We start from the raw sequence: 21,690 nt of genomic DNA, 5'->3' as shown, positions 1-21,690 counted from the left end.
TTTGAGCTTCTTTCTCTTTATTTTTGTATAAATTATCTCAGAAGTAGAATTCAGTTTTATTGAATGTCCAGCTGATTTGAAAAAAAAAAAAAAAAAAAAAGAAAAAAAAGAGATTTAAGCTTTTTACAAGAAAGTTGAGATACTTGGTGAGCCTGGACCAGTTCCAAATATTGAAAGACAGTACAGTCCAGTCTTTAAATCTATAATTTGCTCCAGTATGATTCAGCATGATCAGCAAGGCCTATTTTTCTTCAGCTAGAAGTACTTTCTCAGGAAGCTTTCAAGGTAAGCAGCACTAGTTGACAGAAAGACTGGAATTGGAATGTCAATGTTGTGTGAGAGATGTTTATTTCTATAGGTTGCCTTTTGTGCCTTCAAAGTATACAAGCAGATGACATGAAAAATTGTAAAGATCATTATACTGTCCCTGTACCTTGGCAAGATGGATTTGGATGTGCTGGCAATTATCAATACAAAGCTCTCTTACTTTAATCCAGTAGATAAAGCGAAGTCCCCGGGGGTTGATCCCAAGCAGCTGGCTGCAGAGCTCCAAAAGGTTTCTCTACAGCAGTCGCCTCTGGTTGCTTCCTCAGGAGTGGAAAAGGGTTCTCATGTCCACTCTGGAACCACTTCTGCCACCTCCAGTGCTGTTCCTAGCCCTGGTCAGCCTGGTTCTCCCTCAGTGAGCAAAAAGCGCCACAGCAGCAAGGTAAGAAACTTCTCAGATATGCAGCAATAATATTTAATGACAGGAGGAAACTGCCTGTGTACCTCCTTTAGTATAGCAAGAAATTACAGCACATGTTGGTGAACTCATTTCCAGGACAGTTATGAATATTACTGTTAAGATACTGAACTTGGACATAAGGAAAGATTATGTGATTTATTCAAGGTAATAAAAGATTCGTCCATCTCTAAAAATAATTTTTTTAGCTTAATATTATTGGTTTTAAACAAAATAATTGTCATTTGCTGTCTTTGTTGCTCTTGCTATTTAAGAGCATCCTACATTATGGTGAGGTACTAATTCCACTGAAGAAACTGATATTACTAAGACCATAATTTCCCTCTCTCTACTAAACTACTGCTAGAAGTGTTACAAGATATGAATAATCAGAGCATGTCTCTGAAAGCCAGGGAAAGAATGAAAATTAAAGTTACCATTAAAATGTTTTTTTCACTAGCTAATTCCTGTAAACTTGCTAAGCATAATTTCTTATTTTCTTTGCCACATCCTGTCCATTTTTCAGCTGAAGTTCTTTCTCCTTGTGCATATGCACACCTGAAAAGGGAAGAGTGGGAATTTAGTAACATTTTCTCCCAGTTGAAACTGAAAACTAGATCATAAAGTAATTTGTCAGATTTTTGCATTTTGTGTCAAAAAAGTTGAGACCTGAAGTGGAAATCAATTCTGTGAAGACTGCATTTGCTTAAGCAATTTGCAAGAGTGCTGATTGCTATCCTGAATATCCAGCTTCTCACATTCTTATTGTTAGAAGCAAAGTTTCACATTGCAAACAGAGTGCTTTCTAGATATTTATTAATCATCATCTTTATTCCTTCTTGGGACTGTCAGATTACTGTTGCATTATAGTTATGTTTTTATTTCTGTCCTGTTGGAGCTATGCCTTTTAATTGAACTATGGATGAGTTAGGTGCTGCACAAACCAAACCCAGCAAGTGGTTTGCTCATTTCAGATGGTTCTTCAATATGCCAACATAACTTTCATGTGAGAGGAAACATAAAAAAACCCTTTCATCCAGCAATTTAGCACTAACTGTAAAGATATTTATTGATCAGTTTGGCTTGGATAGTAATTCTGTCTTTCCACAATACCTATAGATATTTTATGAACTAATTCAAGTATATGATGCACAAGTTACATCCATATGTCAAGATATACTGGGCCTAACTTCAGGGATCTGGCAGAATTGCCTAATCATTAAGTGAATAGTTGGATTCATTGCAGCATACTCTGGATATTGTATACATGTACATATGAACTAGTTTGCCATATGCATGATTTTTGTCACTGAGAATAATGTACTTCTGAAGTACAATTCATGAGACTGGGTGAAACCTGCCATGGCAGTGCATGGAGAGGGCAGGGCTCTTGGCCCATGTCACTATCTGCTCTGAACCCCCTTTCATTTGGTTAGATGAATGATGCTCCTAAATTCACTGCACAGTGAATGGCCATCCATAAATCCTTGCTGTGCAGTGTATCCTGGAGAGGCGCCCCTCTCTGTCCACATGAGGAGACTGGGTTCCCAGCTTTGGCACTGTAACAGGTCACCTAAAGTTAGATGCATAAATTTAATTTCCTGTTTCAGAGAGGATTTAGTACTCTTTTATGAAAATTCAGCTGGAGGCTTATAAAGATGAAACAAAAAAAATATTAGAACTATTGCCTTCATGTAGGAGATGCAAAACCCAAAACTAGTCAGGTAAATATTTAAAACATTCTTTGCTTATTTCTGAAAATCGTGTTGAGAGGCATTTCTTTCATAACAACCGTGGCTCTTGTTGACTTGTATAGTTTCTGTTCATTGACTGCAGGCCAAGTTTATAATGGTGTTGAGCTCTGTTTGAAGAGAAAGCTCATCCTTTCTGGAACTGCTCTTTGCCTTGGGCTGACAGCATTTCTAGGCAGGCTGCAGCCCTGCCAAAGTATCATGACAGACTAAATAGCCAAACTGCCTAGATCTTGTTTTGCAACTGCTTTTATTTTTAGCAAGTATTTTTTTAAGCTTTTTGTATAGAATATACACTCTAGAAATGTTGTAGGAGTCTCTTTGATATTCTGCAGTGCCAATTGTCTCACATTTAATGCTTTGTCTGATTGCTGCAGAGAGTGATAGTGCATAACATCAGAGCCTGGCATTAACAAGTTTCACCTCAGGGTCATGACAATCTTCTTCAGCAGGTGTGATGGCATTACAAAGCACCATCTCTTACACAGGGTGTGTGAGTTCATGCAAGGAGTCTCAAAAGAAATTAGAATAAACTTAGATTAGCCATCTCAAGAGGGATTTAACCCTTGGAAGCTTTGAGCTCACTATATCCTGTGCAGATCTGTTTCTTTTGTAGTGTAAATGCATGATCTGCATATGGTGCAGATTACATCCATACAAATGCCCTACAGAAACATTAATTGTCTTTGTATCTTGAAGAATGGGTTGTTTTTATTAATTCCTCAGATCCTTTAGCTCCTAGAGAATTCAGCAGTGAAATACTTTTTCTTCTTTTCAAATTAATCCTCACTGAGGCCCTGATAAAGAAAGATACTTATTTGCATCTCTGCCTTTCAATCCAGATCCATTTTCAAGGTTGACCCAGCTCTGAGGTGGGAGTTAGACCAGATGACCTTGAGAGGTCTCTTTCAGCCTAAATTATTCATGTTTCTTTCAAATATATAGGTAGTTCTTCATGGTCAGTTTTAAATCTGCTGCCATCAGAGAGAAAACAAAATATTTAATATACTGAATCGAAGCCTTGTAAATGAATACAGAGATTCAGTAATGATATAGAAACATTTATTTTTACAGACTTCACTTTACAAACTCCCCTTAAACCACCTTTGGAAGTCCCCATACAAATTTGTCATGCCCATTCCCTTTTCTACGAACTCCTTCTACATTATCTGCACTAATACATTCCATATTACATGACAGGCAGAGTGAACAAACCCATTATTCTTGATATTCCAACTTGTGAAAAATGAGAGCATTTAGACTATTTGACAATGGTTTTGTAGCCACAGCACAGCAAAAATAACACCGTGTTATTTTTGGTGTTGTCAGTATTGTCAATGCTAGTACAGCCTGAGGTCAGAACTATTAAGTATAATAAAATCCATTTGTAAAGGTAAAGTATGAGAAGTATAAGCCATTTAAGCCCTACTTTGAAAGTTTGCATGATGCTCAGGTAGCTCTCTGTCTTTGCCAAAAGGAGGAGAAATTCTCTCTTTGAAGAGTCTGCTAAGGACCAAAGAAATTTTAGGAGTAGTTTGCTATCAATCTAAAATTTCATTTCAGATTTAGAGCATTTTATAAACTATTGATGACTTATTTTAGCTGTTAGAAAGAATAAACTTCTTTAAAAGCTTTTTAAGGTACCAAGAACAGCTGATTTTAAAATATTCTATGAGAATTATTTTTAGAAACGTGCATTTGCTGAAAAATCAAGTTTGGTTTTGTTTCTTTTCTGGAAAAGCTTGTGCTCATAAAGAAATACATCTAGAGGGCAAGGTAAATCAGTAAACCAAACAAGAGTAAGGCAACACAGGACAGTGAACATAACCATAAAACAGGCAGATATTGGCTAGTTTTCTCCTATGTTTTCATTGTGCTAGTGTTTGGCTGGGATTTTGCTGCTTAGTTCTGGTCTGCAGATCTGAATGATTGAAGGGATGTTTCTTCATCACAAACCTGAAAAGGGTAGTGCATCACCTTAACTTTAGGCTCTGGTCTGTGTGACGTGGGCCCTGCATTGGCCTAATTTAAAACAATTGATACCCAACATCCTGAGAAAGTCTCTAAGGGTTTTCTTGGAGTGTAGGGCAGCACAAAAGAGGCAGATGGGGTTTACTCTTCTCAGAAAGCAATAGAAATACTCAATGCAGAGAATAATGTCAGGCAGCTGCTCACATCTGGAGGAATAGGAAAGGATGGCTTCCAGATCAATCTTCAGAGAACAGTAAGTTTGTCCTTGTTTGCATCCTTTGTTTTCTGCTGCATCAACCAAGGAAGCAGATGTGGAGAGAATGCAAAAATATTCAAATCCTGCTACTGAACCAGAGCTTTCTTGCTTGACTGATGGCTTGCAGATTAGAGGTAGGTCCAGGGTGGCTCAAGGGCACCAGCGTTTAACAGAACAGCATATTTTTGTGAGTCCAGGATTCTAAGCAAGTGGTCATATTATTTTCCAACTGCTAACAAACAGGAGGGAGGAAAAGGGGAGGGGGGGAAACATTAAAAACTTTATTGCTTTTTGTCAAATCCTCAGAAAAGTTCAGTGATAAAGAACAGAGAGGAAGGGGAGGACAGAAATTTTAAATTTCATGATACAGAAAGTGTGTGGAGGAATTCGAAGATGAAGTGGTATAGCTGAACTGATTATCAGAAAACACAGAATAAAGCAAAAAATGGCTTGCGATTGTGAAACCCACTTATACCTGTCACTTAGTTTCAGTACCATTCTTTCCACTCCTTTAACCCACTTTCGCCTAAACTCAGTTTTAAACTAGTGTAACTTTTACCTCTCTCTGATTTTCTCATATTGCCAGAAATATGGCTATGTTTTACTTGACATTGTATTTTTTTTCTCTTGGCAACATTCACTTTTGTTAGGTAGAGTCAACACTGTATGTCTTTTTCTCCCCATGCCTCCGTGTGTGACGAATCTGCTCAGACTATAAAGATTTTGTTATTCAATTGTTTGATTGATTCTGTACCTGCACAAAGGCTGAACAAAATGGCTGGACTAGACTTTAAGTGCTGTTAAAATACCATAACTATTAGTTTTGAGCATAACAACTGGAGACAAACAGTTTTTAAAAATTTGTGGCAATGCATAAGCATAAACCACACGTCTTAAAAAAGTTAACTTTGAAAATCTATTATTTCCAATATGTATGTGTGTATATTTATAAGTGTGTGTCTATGTATTTATTTATGTATTTTTAATTTGGCAGCCCACAGAAACTACAAAGTCTGCTTCCCATCCGATCACTGGAGAAATTCAGGTAAATATGTATTTTTGCTGTGTACATTGCTGTTGCTACTGGCTGCATTTTCTGTGCAATAAGTTCGCAGAAAACAACCTCCATCAATTGATTCAATTGATTCAATTCAACTCCAATCCTTAAAATGTCACTAATGTAAGTCAGCGCTTCATTTTTGCATCTATCTTTAATGTTGACTTGTGAATTACAACCAGAAGAATGGAAAATGCTGCTATTCCTAAAGAGGCTAAAAGCACAGTGAAATTCATTCTAATCCTTAATCTTTGGCCACTTATTGTGGTTTTCTTCAGAAATTCCCAATCTGTTTACATTGAAGCAAGAACTATTGAGGGTTTCTTATAGTGCAGTGTATTTATTTCCATGATATGCCAAGTTTGTGATTATCCCTTATGTAAATTGACTTTAGCTTTTTTAAACAGTAGAACACAGAACAGCAGAATAACTGATGCCCTACTTCTTATAGATTTCTGGGGCTTTTTTCCCCCTTTAATTAGCCTCTCTCTTCTATAGTAGCACTAAGTCTTTCCATACAGTATTATAGCATCCTGGTCAGGCTTGGGCTCCAAGTAGGCAGGATGTGTGTAATTATCACTCAATAAGCTGGCTATTGCTCAGAATAATATCAAGGGTTCAAATTTCCTTTGTTTTTTCCTGGTTGGAATAGACCAATGTGTTTCTCTTTTGTTTTTCAAGGTCCAACATGATCATCTAGCACTTTATTCTAGTCAAAAGAGAGAGAGAGACAGAAACTTCTAAAATGTGTTTATTTCCACATAGAAGTCTAAAACCCATTTTATTCAAAGAGTTTGGGAGAGACAGGAATTAAAAGTAACAAATAATCCTACTGTGTTTTAATGCATTCACCAGCTTCAAATCAACTATGACAAGCACCTTGGCAACCTTATCATCCACATCCTTCAGGCGAGAAACCTTGCTCCAAGAGACAACAATGGCTATTCGGACCCCTTTGTTAAAGTTTATCTTCTTCCAGGGAGAGGGTAAGTGTAGGAGATATTTTAACGTGAAATTTCTTTTAATTTAGGGTTTGCTGCTTGCCCTTAATAAACAGAACTGAAAGTTATTGCTATAGAAAATAGCAATACCAGGTGCAACACCAACAGAAATGGTGAATTTTTAATATAGAGCCAGATCCTATTCTCAGGAGAACTGGGAATACTTTGCTAATGACGTTAGGAACTTTATTATCATTCTTGTAGATTTACTTTTTTTCTTCCATGTTTCCTTTTTAAAATTATAATACATGCAAAAATATTTAAAATAACAACAGAATCTATGGAAATATAATAAATATATGTAGTACTTTTTGTAAAATTTTTGTAAACTTTTTTTTTACTTTTTGTAAACTTTTTGTAAACTTTTGATAAAGCCACGTGTTAAGCTTAGCATGGAATGATTGCCTCAGCTCAAGACAATCTGAATTTAGGATAGATTTGCAAACATGCAGAATTAAAGTATTTGAGATAAATTTAATGTTGTAGTATAATACTAAAGGTGAGAAATACTGATCAGAAAACATTCTCTCCATATGAGTTATATGGCATTTTTTTTAAGATCTAAGATGACGGTTTTAGAAATACCAGTAATTTTGTATCTAATGACTGTACAAATCACTAATCACTTTTTCACAGACCATTGCTTTTTTTAGACTCTGTAATTACAAATAACTCATTAGTGTTTCCTTTAAAAGGTATGTTTCTGTATGAGCAATATTTTAACTATTTTTTTCATCCTGATGTTGCAGAATGTCATAGGTATGTGCAGAATGCAAAAGAATCCTACTGACTTCGGTGACATAATAGATGTATCTAAAATTAAGCTGTTGGATCAGACTATAGATTGCAAAGACAAATTCCTGTAAACGTCCCTGCTTGTGCAATCAGACTCATCCTAAAAGACTCTTAGACTGGGACCATGCAAATAAAAATCTGTATTTCTCTTGTATTCAAAGTAACATGAAAGTGGATGCTAGGGTCACGGTTCAGCATTTGGCATACAGGCAAGCACCATTAAATGCATCAGTGGTACAAATAAGGCCATGAATTTTCTTTCGTAGCTTATTAATTCTAGCTATACAGCATTCAATATTGTTCAGTGGCACTGGGCCCAAAACTATTACTGAATATAATGGAAATAGGTACTAAAGCTTGAGAGGTTTTTTAATGCACATAAGAGTGTTGTAAAATGCTTGTCAGATCAATCTTGCTGGGAATTTTACAGGTACATTCACTGAGGCAGAAATAAGACTTTGAACTAAAGATCTGTTCACTCTATAGAGGGTCTAAGCCAGATCCAAGTTTAAGTTTAAACTTGCTGCCAAGTTATGAAGAGTTTGGATTTTAGTTTTATTTAGGTTCATTATTTTAAAACATGGCACTCGTACAGTTTGCATGTAACTTGGGCCTTTGGGGAATAACGAAAAGGAAGAGCTTCTTAAGAGTGCCAAACTTGAATTGCTACTGAGTAACTTTTATCTGTAGTTCAGTCCATGCTAGTCTTCTTATTCTTCCTAATGCCTCTATTTCCTTTGATTCTGATACTAGAAACTACCATTATTCACATTTTCTTTCATCTCTGTTCTCATTTTCTCTCACTGCTTCCTCTGTGCTCCTAACTCTGTAAATCCTGGATGTGCAGACAAGTCATGGTTGTCCAAAATGCAAGGTAGAGTTTACTATCTTCTGAATTTATTTTATTTTTTGTATGCATGAATGGTACTATAAGCCTGTACATTGACATATAGATTTCTCTTGAGTTCTGATGGCATGCAATTGGGGTATGGTTTTGCTTTTCATTTTCTAATGAGGTCATTTCCAGGTCAGGAGGAACTGGAAACAAGTAGTTAATGCTCCTTGATGCAGTAATATTCTAGGGCCAAACTCTGAAGACAAGAAAAATTTCTTCTGAAATCTATAAGAATTTAGTTCAGAAATATCTAAAACTTCATTCTCACTCACTGAACGTTGCAAAATAATTAACTGTGAACTTGTATCAAGATTTTGAATGGTGTTACTGCCGAAAGAGAAACAGGCACTATTAGGTAATAAAATGGAATATTTATTTACTTGCACATAATAAACAGATCTCTATCATCTGTCTGGGCTGTGGGGAACTTCCAGTGCCCCTTGACTACCGGGAGCTTTCCCGTGCATGGTTGAGCCCCCGGGCGCGGCCATGGCAGGAGAAAGGAGAGAGAAGGGGAGCTTTGCTGGCAGGTACTGCGCCCCCATGAAAGAGGAGAGGGAAGCTTCAGAGCACACAGAGGTTTACCGTTCCAGGTTTGGGGGGACGAGGGGGGGAGGGGGCAGCGGGGAGGATTAGGGTAGGGTGTGGAGCGGGCCGAGGGGGTCCACCAACCGGCAGGAGGGAGAGCAGGACAATCCCGTATGAAATGTCGCAGGTGAGCAGTGTGCCTGAAGATATGTGGAAACACAGTGGGGGAAGGATAAGGTCAGGGTGGATAGTGGGTTCTTTTAGAATAGTGGGGGTCCCAACAATGTTGGGGCCATGAAAGGCACCCCTGCCTTGGATGGGTACTGGGGTCAGAACAATTGCTTTGTTTGTCTGTCTGTTTTTGGTTCACCTCGGCAGTTTGGCATGTTCTGGATATATTTGCTTTGCTCTGTTACATCCTGAAATGGTGGACAGAACAAAGGGTTGTTCCTGGGTATCTCCTTCAGTTTGTTTATAGATAGGCGATAATAAAGTAGGAAATGAAAGACTTGCCCAAAGAGTTCTAATAGGAACATAATCTCTGTACCCCTGTGTGGTTGCGAGCTATGTGGTACATGCCTCCAGTAGGGTCGCCCATGCCAGACAGATCAAAACCGTAGGACCAGATTTAATACGTTCTTGGGCAGGATGAGCTCGTTAGCCTTCTGGTAGTCATCCTAGGAGAAGGACAACTCCAATCCCAAACCTGGGCAGATGGAGCTCACTTAGCCCTGTAAGGCCATCCATCTAAGAGAAGGTCACTCTAATGAAACCTACGTCCTGAGGACCTCACTGCCACCGTCCAAGCTTGCTCAGCCCTGGCACATAAACCTCAGGATTAAAGGGTGCGTTCAGTTCCGCGCATACTGCATCTCACCTAAAAAATCCATTGCGCAGGCTTGAAGGCTTTACCCACATGCAAAAAGTCCTGTAGCGACGGGCAAGGGTCGAAACAGCAGGTGAAAGGTGCACTGGGAGCTGCCGACCCAACCCTGCATGCAGGCGGTTCAGGATATTGGTCATTTGAGACTGACCGGAGATGACAGTCTCTTGGGGCAGCACCCTGAACGACCAAGCAGCCTTTCTAAGGACAGCACTGCTTGCTCCACTCGGAGAGGGGCCTAGAAAAGGTGGCCTAGACAAAGCTCATCTCCACTTTCACCCGGTTGGTTAACCGCAGACCAACGGGCATCTTCTTCCAATGCGGTCGCACAAAGATCAAAAGACAAAGGCATGCACCTGCCTCCAAAGGTGTACCTAAATTAACTCTAGCATGTTGGAACATCAGAACCATGCTCGATTCTGCGGATAGTGGACGTCCTGAGCAACGTTCTGCCGTAATTGCCCATGAGCTGGCTCGTCTCAACATCGACATTGCTGCTCTCAGTGAAGTTCGCCTTCATGAAGAAGGCAGCCTCAGAGAACATGGTGCCAGTTACACCCTCTTTTGGTCAGGTAAGCCCAGAACCGAAAAACATCTCTCAGGAGTTGGCTTAAAGATCAAAAACTCTATTGTTCCTAAACTCGAAAATCTGCCGACAGGTCACTCTGACCGCATTATCTCCCTACGCCTTCCACTAGACAACAAGCAACATGTTGTCATCTTTAGTATATACGCCCCAACTCTCCAAGCTGACCCTGCTGAAAAAGATAAATTTTACACTGACCTGTGCCTCCTTACCCAAAAGGTGCCTGCAGATGATAAGATCATCATCCTTGGTGATTTCAACGCCAGGTAAGAATTTTGAAGCCTGGAAAGGAGTATTAGGCAAGCATGGTGTTGGAAACTGCAACGATAATGGCCGACTTCTGCTAGAATTCTGTGCAGACCAACAGCTCACCGTCACTAATACTATCTTTCAGCAGAAAGATAGTCTGAAGACAACATGGATGCACCCCCATTCTAAGCATTGGCACCTCATTGATTATGTCTTGGTGCGACAGAGAGATGCCCGCGATGTCCACCTTACCCGCGTGATGCCCAACACAGAATGCCAAACAGACCATCAGCTTGTGTGCTGTAAACTCAATTTCAATCTCAAATTCAAACCTAAAAGGGGCAGCATCCCAAGGAGAAGACTCCAAGTTAACAATCTCCAATCAGCCACAGTAAGAGACAGATTCCAGGCAAACCTTCAAATTAGGCTCGAAAACCATTCCACAGTTTCTGCAGATTCCTCTTCTGAAACAATTTGGCACCATATTAAAACCAGCATCCTGCAATCCTCTGAAGAATCCTTAGAGTTCTCCCTCAAGAAGAACAAGGACTGGTTTGATGAAAACAATCAAGAAATCCAGGAATTGCTGAGGAAGAAGAGAACCGCCCACCAAGCACACCTTGCACTGCCATCCTGTCACACAAGAAAAGCAGCCTTTCGTCTCGCATGCAGCAAGCTCCAACAGAAACTCCGTGACATCCAGAACAAGTGGTGGATCGATCTAGCTGAAAAAACTCAATTATGCGCAGATTCAGATCACAAAGGTTTCTATGAGGCCCTGAAAACAGCATACGGGCCTACATACCAGGTACAAAGCCCTCTACTCAGCGTTGATGGTCAAACAACTTCTAACAGATAAAACCTCCATTCTGAATCGATGGTCTGAACACTTTCAGACTCTCTTCAGTACCAACCAAGACTCAGCAATTCAGTCCATCACACAACAACCGGTGAAATGCGAATTGGATACTGCCCCCACTTTAGGAGAAACCCTCAAGGCCATACAGCAGGTGAAAATCGGCAAGGCAGCTGGGGTTGATGGAATTCCACCTGAAGTCTGGAAACATGGGGGCCTTGCACTCCACACCAAATTTCACGAGTTTGTGGTGCGCTGTTGGGAACTAGGCAAACTACCATCAGACCTTCGAGATGCAGTCATTATCACTTTGTATAAGAAGAAAGGAATTAAATCAGATTGCTCAAATTACCGTGGTATTACTCTGCTTTCCATTGTTGGCAAAATCCTGGCAAGAATACTCTTGAACAGACTAATACCCGCTATTGCAGAAGGAATTCTTCCTGAAAGTCAGTGTGGTTTCAGAGCCAACAGGAGTACCACAGACATGGTATTTGTTCTCAGACAACTGCAAGAGAAGTGTAGGGAACAGAACAAAGGTCTTTATGTAACCTTTGTCGACCTCACCAAGGCTTTCAATACTGTGAGCAGAAAAGGTCTGTGGCAGATTTTGGAACGTTTAGGTTGTCCCCCTAAATTTCTTAAAACGATCATCTCACTCCATGAGGACCAACACGGCCAAGTCAGATATGGCAATGCACTTTCTGAGCCCTTTCTAATAAAGAATGGTGTGAAACAAGACTGCGTTCTCGCTCCTACCCTATTCACTGTCTTCTTTAGCATGATGCTCCAAAGGGCCATGGCAGACCTCGATGATCAGGACGGTACCTACATTCGATATCATACTGATGGAAGCCTATTCAACCTAAGGCAACTGAAGGCCCACACCAAGACCTTAAACCATCTTGTCCGGGAGCTGCTCTACGCTGATGACGCCGCCCTTGTTTCCCACACAGAAGCAGCTCTGCAGCGTTTAACATCCTGCTTTGCAGATGCTGCTGAGCTCTTTGGGCTGGAAGTCAGCTTAAAGAAGATGGAAGTCCTCTACCAACCTGCACCTCAGGAAGCCTTCCATCATCCCCATATCACCATTGGCCGATCAGAGCTTAAATCAGTCCAGCAGTTTACTTACCTAGGTAACCTCATCTCAGATGGTAAGATTGATGGGGAGATAGACAACAGGTTAGCAAAGGCATACAGTGCTTTTAGAAAACTCCATAAAAGAGTATGGCGTAATAAACACTTGAAGAAAAGCACCAAGATCAGTGTTTACAAAGCCATAGTGCTGTCTATTCTCTTCTACGGTTCTGAATCATGGGTTGCCTACTGCCACCACCTGTGACTCCTGAAACGCTTCCATCAACGCTGTCTCTGTACAATCCTAAACATCCACTGGTCAGATTATGTGACCAATACATCTGTTTTAGAACAAGCAGCAGTCACTAGCATTGAGGCCATGTTGCTGAGAACACAACTGCGATGGGCAGGGCACGTCTCCAGGATGAAGGACCACCACCTCCCTAAGATCTTGCTTTATGGTGAACTTGCCTCCGGCTACCGCATGAGAGGAGCCCCGAAGGAAAGATACAAAGACTCCCTGAAACAACATCTCAACCTTGGTCATATTGATCGTCATAACTGGTCTACTCTGGCCTCAAACCGGGAGGCCTGGAGACACACCATCTTCAACGCTGCCATTTCCTTTGAGAACGCACGCAGGATCACTCTCGAGGAGAAAAGACAATGCAGAAAGAATCGTATCCTGCTGAATACACCACCTAAGGAGTCCTTCTGCTGTGCCTTTTGCAATTGGACATGTCTATCTCGTATTGGCCTCATAAGTCACCAGCATGCCTATAACAAACGTGGATAGTGCCTTCCTAAATCTTCGTTCACGAAGCCTAGCCATGATCATCTGTCTGTTTCTTTGTTACTAAAATTATTTAATGAATGTGTTAAAACTACACATTTTATATGTGTATTCTATTAGACTTTTTTATACAGTTATTCTATTATACTTTTTTCATTGTACTTTCAGTTGTATTATGAATTAATAACTTCTAATTAAGGAATCAGAGATAAAATATAAAGAAAAGAGATATGCAGTTTCTATCTTTTCACACAGCATACTCTGTGAATTTCAAGTGTAAATTATTTTATACTAGGTATGCACTCGTTTAATGAGTGCATTTTATTAAAACATCTCCATCTGTTAATCACAATTGTTGGGGAGAAGGCACATTAGTGCTATGAACTTAATGTATTTGCCAGATCCTTCCCTTCAGAGGTCTAAAAACCTTCATCTGTCATCCAGCTTAGCCTGGTTCTGCAGCTCCCTAGCAGTAGCCAAGGTCTCCTGCTTCCCTCTTCAACAGATCCAAGCCATAGGTTATATGGATGTGGGCTCACACCACCCTTACAGTTCAGATCCAAATACTCCAGGGACTTCACTGGAAATACTTCAGAGTTACTGTGTGAAAAACACATTTACCTTTTGTCACTTTCAGCTATGAAACTCAACACTGCATGAATCACCTTCTCACATATTTCTGAAAAGAATCAGGAACTTTGAGATGAAGTTCTACTATTGCAAAAGAGATCCAAGAAAGGAAAGGGAATATATTGGTGTCATTTTCTCGGCTAAGTGAACAAAAGGTCCTTTCCTACTTTCTTCAAAAAATGAAAGTATATCAGTTCCTTAAAACCAGTAGATCACAGGACATTTAGACAGGATACTTTAGGCAGGGGACAGGTTTGTCATATGGAAGAGTGGGAAAAGAAGAATATTGAGGTGTTTTAAAAAATTTAACTGCATTACTGAATAGTGTTTGCCATCAAAATCTAGTTTTGAAAAGGATTCCGATTTTGTATTTCAGCTTTCCTTCCAAGATATGCACGAAAACTTTGTGTGAATTTCCTTTCTATATGCTCTTGGTCCCCCTAGATTTTAATTTATGCTTACCATTCTATGCTGTGTCTGATAGAACTCATTGAACTCTGGAGAGCTTCTGCTTTCTTCCTATAAGCAGAGGTGAACATATAGTTTTTTTCACAGGTCCCAATAGCCTTCACATTTTTCAATAAACTGGAAGTCAGTGGATAGCAAGATTTACAAGCAAATAAAGTGTTTAGAATGACTAGAGAAAAAAGTAAGAGGAAAAATAGCTGCAAATCCCTTTCATTAAGAGATATCAGGTTAGTATGACCACACCCTTATGGAGAAAAAGGCCACCAGACACATCAGAATAATCAGATGGGAACAGTGCACAGTTGAATTGAGTTTATAGAGTGAAACTGCTGGTGCTGAGATACCAGCATTGACATATATGTGCCAGTAAAACATATGCGTGCTTCACACAACCTTAAATCAGACCAGCTCCAATCTGGTACCGTGCACGGCACACCATTAGTGACTGATTATATGAGTCCCTGGAGTGCATCTTCTCAGTTAATCTCATATGAAAGGAATTAGTTCATTAGTTCTGAGACCATGCCACAGTGTGAACCAAAAGAGTTAAATCAGAAGTGAGAAGTAGAGAACAGTACACTATCAAAAGTTAATGTAGGGGAACCATAAAAGAGTTTAACATGGCATCTACAAGTCATTTTGTCTCACTGCTGGAGAAGAGTCCTGGGAACATTTAATTTAATAAAAGATATAGCAGGTATATACTTGTAGATGGACAGAAAGAGTTTACCTTCTATCTTGTGGGGTTTTCAAAGTATGAAAAGCTTCTCATGTTCTTCTGCAAAGCTTTTTTGATATGTCCATTAAAATGTATATTAAATTAAAATTGGAATGAAAGCAGTTCTGACATCAAAGCTCACAGATTTAGATGAATCCATAGTGTACTGCTTTCTCCATACTCAGGAAATGCAAAGCACAATCGAAAGCATTACTGATTCTTTTTTAAAAACAGATTATGCAGCCAAACCTTTTGTTCTTGGCTATCGATAAAAAAAAAACAGGAGCTTGATGCACTTTTATGTTTCTTTCCAGTATAGTTAGAGGAATAGGCAGACAACAGGATCAATAAGAAATTAGTGCTTCTATCATTAACAGGATATTAGTTACCTTATGGCATTCATTAAATGTTTTTGTGAGATGGGATTCCTATAATTAGAGGTTACACCCTATAAATATAATGAACCCGTGCTACTTAAAAGTGCTAATAGGAGAATGGTCTTGGAAAAGAAATCAATGCATTATCACCTCAATTTAGAATCAGAGCCCAGCACTTACAATGAGAGGACAAAGCGTATGTGCATGTGCTCGTTGATGCTTTATCTTGAAATGGTTTTAGGCAGAGAGAGCCTGCTGAAGACTCAGAAGAAGTTTTAAAAGACAATGTCAGAAAAGCGTACCAAAGAAAAAAATCCCAAAGGCTGTCGTTGTCCTCTTGCAACCCTGAATTGATGCAGAAATGGAAGACGCAGTTCTTTTCTTTTTCTAGTTTTTGGTTTGTGGGTGGTTTTGTTGCATTAGAGCTGAAAGAAACAAATGATCGCTAATGTAATGTTTTCTCCTTTTGTTCAAATTCAGTGCTGACTACAAGCGGAGGACTAAGTACGTTCAGAAAAGCCTGAATCCTGAGTGGAATCAGACGGTCATTTATAAAAATATCTCCACTGAACAGGTGCGTGACTGGTGATGCTGTTCAGTGTCATTTGCTGCTTTATTATTGGTATGGTCTGAAGTGCTCACTGTGGGGGGGGGGTTGTGCTACTGGCAATTCTGTGAACCCCCATAAAATCTTACTAGATTTAGGAGAAATTCCTTGCCTCTGATAGAGTTTACTATATCAGTACTCTTTTCTTGCCCTTCTACACATAAAAATGGTAATTGGTGGGGATTACACTCATAATCGTGTCATAAGCATAGATGTGACAATTTAAAAAATGATAATGTAATAAATTAATGAGGGAATAAATTAAGACTGTCACTCTTTGTTCCAAAAGCCATACAAGCTCACACAAAGCACAGGTTCCACAATTTTTTTATTAAAAAATATTTATAAAATGTAAATATACATTTTTTTATTTATTAGCAATTTACCTTAATGTCTTGAAATATGAATCACCTGAAAAAAGTTTAGAATATATTTAATTTCCTTGCTATAGAAAGATTTAACTCACATCTGGGAAAGATGACTGTGGAGTCTTATCTGTTTCTTCATGGCATCCTAACTCCAACTGACCTACAGGGTTAACTGAGGCAGAATAAAGCAATTGAGACGTCTTTTTCTCCATCCCCCTTGTAAAAGGACTTTTGACCATTTGAAAAAGATATATGAGCAAAATCACAATCAGTTCATTTGTTGAAATTACGAAGTATATTTTATAGAATACTGGATCTCTAGGAAGTCCTGAATATTTTTACCTTTCTTGCTATTTTCTTCTCGATACTTCCAACTTCTCTTTTCAATGCCATTTATTCTTTCAGCAGTTTTTTTTAAAAAAGCCCAGAATAACCAGACTCTTCAGCGAACAGATTTCTCAATGCTTTTAATATACTTCTCCATCATGACCCCAAGAAGTCAATATTATCTTCTGAACTTAAAAATTTGTTATTCTTTCTTCTTGTTTGTTGAGAGGAATGTAGATTAAGATATCCATTTTTTGCATGGAACAAAGCCCTGCCCACAGAGGGACATGCATGGTTGCTCGTGCAATCTATCCATGTGAACTTAACAGGCAATAGCTCAAATTTACTTCAGAGGTGTCCTGCTGTAGGTCGTGGTTATGGTTTGATGGGATTTCTCACTACTTTATGCAGGCTTTTATAAATGATAGCTCATTGCCAGTGAAAGCATCAGAAAAAAAACAACTGTGATGTTTACTGAGTTGCAATATAAACCCTGGGTCTTCTGGGTTTGGTGAAAGGATTCAGTAAGTCTTAACAATATCTCCAAACTGAGCTTTCCATTTAAGACAGGTTCTTCAGTTTCCTTACTTTGTTTTGAGGTTCTGCTGTGACATTTCACAGAGCTGTCATTAAGAGTACTTGGGTGTTGTACATTCAGTGGCTATTTCATGCTTCAAAACTGGATAGTGATATTAATCTAGGATTTCTTGGACAGTGTTTTTTACAACAAAAAAAATCTACTTATATCTTTGATGCCCGATTTTGGACCATTACTTGATGACATGTGCCTTTCTTTGCATGTTGAATTCTGAACTTTTGCTTCTAATTGCAAATCTCCTCCTTTTCCCTTCCTCTGAGACTCATATTCAGAGCTTATGATTGTGTGCAAACTTACTCTGAGTGCCACATATGTTCTATATTTCGTCTTCTTGACACACAGAAGTGTATGCAGAGAATAGTGTTTCCTTCCAGACCTTTCCATGGCTTGTATCTACTGCTAAGATAGTGATGTGAGTGATTCTTCTGCTATAAAATTCCATGTCCTGGCTTAGAAAATATACAATAAAGCACATTTCTAAATCACCAAATAACTCCATGCTGATGATAAGTACCCTCTACAGACTGAATAACTATCACAGTGCAATAGAGCATCATTTGTACTCATAAAACTCACAAATGGAGATTTCAAAATAGTTGGGAATATAAACAGAAGTACAGGACAATAATTGTGTTCAACTGAGAATGAGCATTCTGTTCACCAAAGAAGCAAAACTGCATCATACACTAAGCTACATGGAGTTAACAGTCATATTTTAACATAAATTCATGAATCTTTATAAATAGTATTTCTTCAAAGAAGCATTTCTTTTCACTATATGGGTTGCTTGCTGACAACAAGTAAGTATTATTAAATATTTCCTAATATAGTCCTTTTAACGTCACTGTCTAGACTTTAGCTGGTTGTACAATTTTTCATTTTCCTTTCCTCTTTCATAATCTAGCTGAAATTAAACTGAAAATAATTATGGGAAATAGATCACTCTTTGAAATGAAACAGAGTTTTTCAAGGTCAAAATGATTAGTTTTATCACGTAACAAATTCTACTTTGACGATTGGAGAAAAAATAAATTAAACTGTGAATATTTAGTCATTTAAGGTTTTTGTTAAGTAATAAAGTAAAGATAATTACAATTTGAGAGGAAGGCCAAGTACACATGTTACAAAACTTGTATAATAATTGCTCAAGTTAAATGCCTACTCAGAGCATGAAAGAAAGCGTTAGAAGAATTTAAGGAGAAGATGATAGAAGATGTAAGTTCTGTTGCTGCTCAAACCATTTGTATAGCTTGTCAGAAAGCAAATAAAAGTATTTCTTAAATGATATAATTCAATACAACAAATAAGTTTTGCTGTAGTTTATGTTAATTAAAGTAATATATTAGAACGAGTAATTTTTTTCAAAATCCTTGAGTAATGTAGGAGCCTATGTCTTATTTCTGAAAGTAAGAAAATCTTTCTTATGAATCAGTAAAGTGCTGGTACTTAAATTCTACTTAATATCTTGGACAAGAGAAAGTAAGTTTCTAAGTGACCTATCAAAAATCTTTTTATCCTTCCACACACTGAAGTACAACAATATAGAGAAGAGAACAATACAACCTTAAATATGAATGTAAACAAAAATAAATATAATGGATGATCTAATGCAACACATTCGTTTTTTCTCATCAAATATTCTGAGATTGCAATAGTTCATAGTAATTATAGAAATTTACTTTCAGTATAGAAGAAAACAAGCTGCATTAAAATTATTTCTTACCTCATGCAATCCTTGCATGACATTTTCAAGGGATATGTATTAAATATTTCAAGTAGTGAGTCCTTATATGAAATCTTCAAGGAATATGTGTTAAATATTTTAAGTAATGCATATTTAGCTACACAGGCACACATTAGCTATAACAACACCCAGATCTCCAGACATTTAAAACGAAAACCAAACACTTCTGTACCTGTGGTGTTGGTTATGTCTTCCATAACAGACAATACTTTTCACATTGGCTGGTTCTGCGTATTCCTTTATTTTCTTTAAATTATGGTTGCCCACAAAAGCCTAAAGATAACTGAAGTTCACATGCAATAATATGCTTTTAGGTAGGAGTTTAATTTTTATTTACTTGTTAATTTTTTTCCACAAGGCAAAACTTCAAATTAATTACCATTTGGTAACAATTTTTTTATTATATTCTTAGAACTCAGATGAGGTTCACAATGTGTGTAAACAGCTTTCCTTCTTTTTGGGACACTCTGATTTTCCTGTTGCTACACTGCCCACTTGCAGAAAGCCACAGTCAGATGGATAGAGGGTTTCTGAAACCCGTTTTAGTATTGCTGTCTGTTATATTCCTGAGGAGAGTCTGAACTTCTGCCTTCACAACCTAAAACTGCATGATGTAAAGCAGAACCCTACAATGCTGTGATGGTATAAAAGCTGCTTTTAAAATCAGCAGCCATTGAGTGTTCTTTACCTTCAATGGTGGTACCTAAATATGTCTGCAGAAAAAAAATTCTACTCCTCTTTGAAACTCATTTCTTGCACTCTGCCTAATAAAGCTCTTTCCATGGTTTTTCATTGTCATAATATTTTATAAAAGCTTTATTAAACTAAGAGACTTAAAATAGATTTCTCAAAGAAATATAAAGAATTGAAAGTTTTCATCACAGTTTTATTATTACACTAATGCAAAGAAGCTAGCAAAGTAGGGTTGCAGTTACTTGAAAATCTTCTCTATTTTCCCCTTTCTAACAAAAATCCTTCAAACCTTAGAGTTTTGTTTGTTTTTTTTTTCCCCTTTCCTGGATCTATACATTCCTCTCTCTGTCCTTGCACAGTCATGAAAAAGACAATATGTCCCCTCAAAATAGCAACAACTGAGACGATACAATTCTGAAAAGTATTTCTGTTATCCCTTTTTTAAAGGGTAAAAATACATATACTTAAGATAGCACCTAACAGAAAATTATATCGTACAGGAGACCAAAGGCATCATGGACCACTGGCTGCTCAGCTCATTTTTTCAGGTTATTTTTCATGTTGCAGTTTCAAGACTGTCTTTGAACAGCAAAGAAAAAAAGTTTTATTCAGTCAAGGAAATAAGCTTTACAAATATTCAGCAAGGAATGTTCAAAAAATAATCTTTTTCTCAACTTTTTCTTTTGTTTTTGCAGGATGTTTTTTTAAAAGAATTCTTAAGAAGAATATTGCCTAATTATGTAAGAATAGAACAGAGGAAGATTACAGAATTGCTCTTAAATATTTTTTTTGAAATCTTAGCTTTCATGTTGCTACCTGCTTAAAGAGTACATTGTTGATGCTAAAAGTAGTAGAATTCCCTTTTGTTTCGTTTTTCCAAGTTATGTTGATTTAAATTTGTCTTTCAAAGACATTGACTTTGCATAGTTGATCATTTTTCTAAAGTTAGCACAAGATATTCTGAATACCTAATAATGATATGAAATTATCATTTAAAGACAATTTCAACTTATTAGAAACTGTTTTAATCTGTGTTGCATTAAACCGAGGTGCAGTGGAGATAAATGAATAGAACATGGTGCTAATCACAATAAGGTTGTGGGTTTGATGCCCATACAGGCCATTCACTTATGAGTTGGGCTCGATGATCCTTGTAGGTCCATTCCAACTCAGAATATTCTGTGATTCTGTAAATAGCACACAGTGCTTTTCTTGCAAGTAAATGTAATAAGTACAGTAATTGGTATAGCTTATAACTTTGAGCAGTGACTTGATCCTTTGTTGTCCCTTTGTGCCCAGCAACAAATTAATAGTCAAATAAGTGGGGTTTTTTCTGTTGTTTCTGTTAGGATGATGACCCCAACTATCGCATACGATTTCTTCTTCTGACCTCTTTTATTCAAGTATGAGTCCTGTTTTCCTTAGTAATGGTTGACTTCTTCACTTATAACTTCTCTGCCTGACTTTGCAGATACCCCATACCCTCAGGGTTTTGATTTCTCTCTTTCAAGCCCCAGGAATTTATTACTGCCTCTTCAACCTTTTGCCCAAACATTCAACATCAGTAATCAATCCTCTCCTTTTACGTCCCTAAAGACCCCTGGAAAAACACTCAGATTGGTCTTTCCAATAAGGTCAACTTCTTTGGTCAACAGTTTCTCTGTCTTTTGCTCTCTTGTCACATAAAAAGACTTACTTGTTTCTTACTGTAGCCTGTAGAAGAATGCTTAACACAGCT

At 38.0% G+C, this 21,690-nt stretch overlaps 1 protein-coding gene across 1 annotated transcript in view; it reads left to right on the top strand.

Moving 5' to 3' along the window:
- Positions 1-21,690, top strand: part of PCLO (piccolo presynaptic cytomatrix protein) — a 337,810-nt gene that overhangs the window by 248,112 nt on the left and 68,008 nt on the right. Inside the window, exons 13-16 of the mRNA XM_029958071.1 lie at positions 498-709; positions 5,697-5,747; positions 6,615-6,745; positions 16,096-16,189. Coding sequence (XP_029813931.1) covers positions 498-709; positions 5,697-5,747; positions 6,615-6,745; positions 16,096-16,189 — 488 coding nt within the window. The remainder of the gene's footprint in view (positions 1-497; positions 710-5,696; positions 5,748-6,614; positions 6,746-16,095; positions 16,190-21,690) is intronic.

This window comes from Manacus vitellinus, unplaced genomic scaffold (genome assembly GCF_001715985.3).
Source record: "Manacus vitellinus isolate BGI_N305 unplaced genomic scaffold, ASM171598v3 scaffold_13_pilon, whole genome shotgun sequence".
NCBI lineage: Eukaryota > Metazoa > Chordata > Aves > Passeriformes > Pipridae > Manacus > Manacus vitellinus.
The sequence above is the reverse complement of the archived record's forward strand: the minus strand, read 5'-3'. Positions and strand labels throughout refer to the sequence as shown.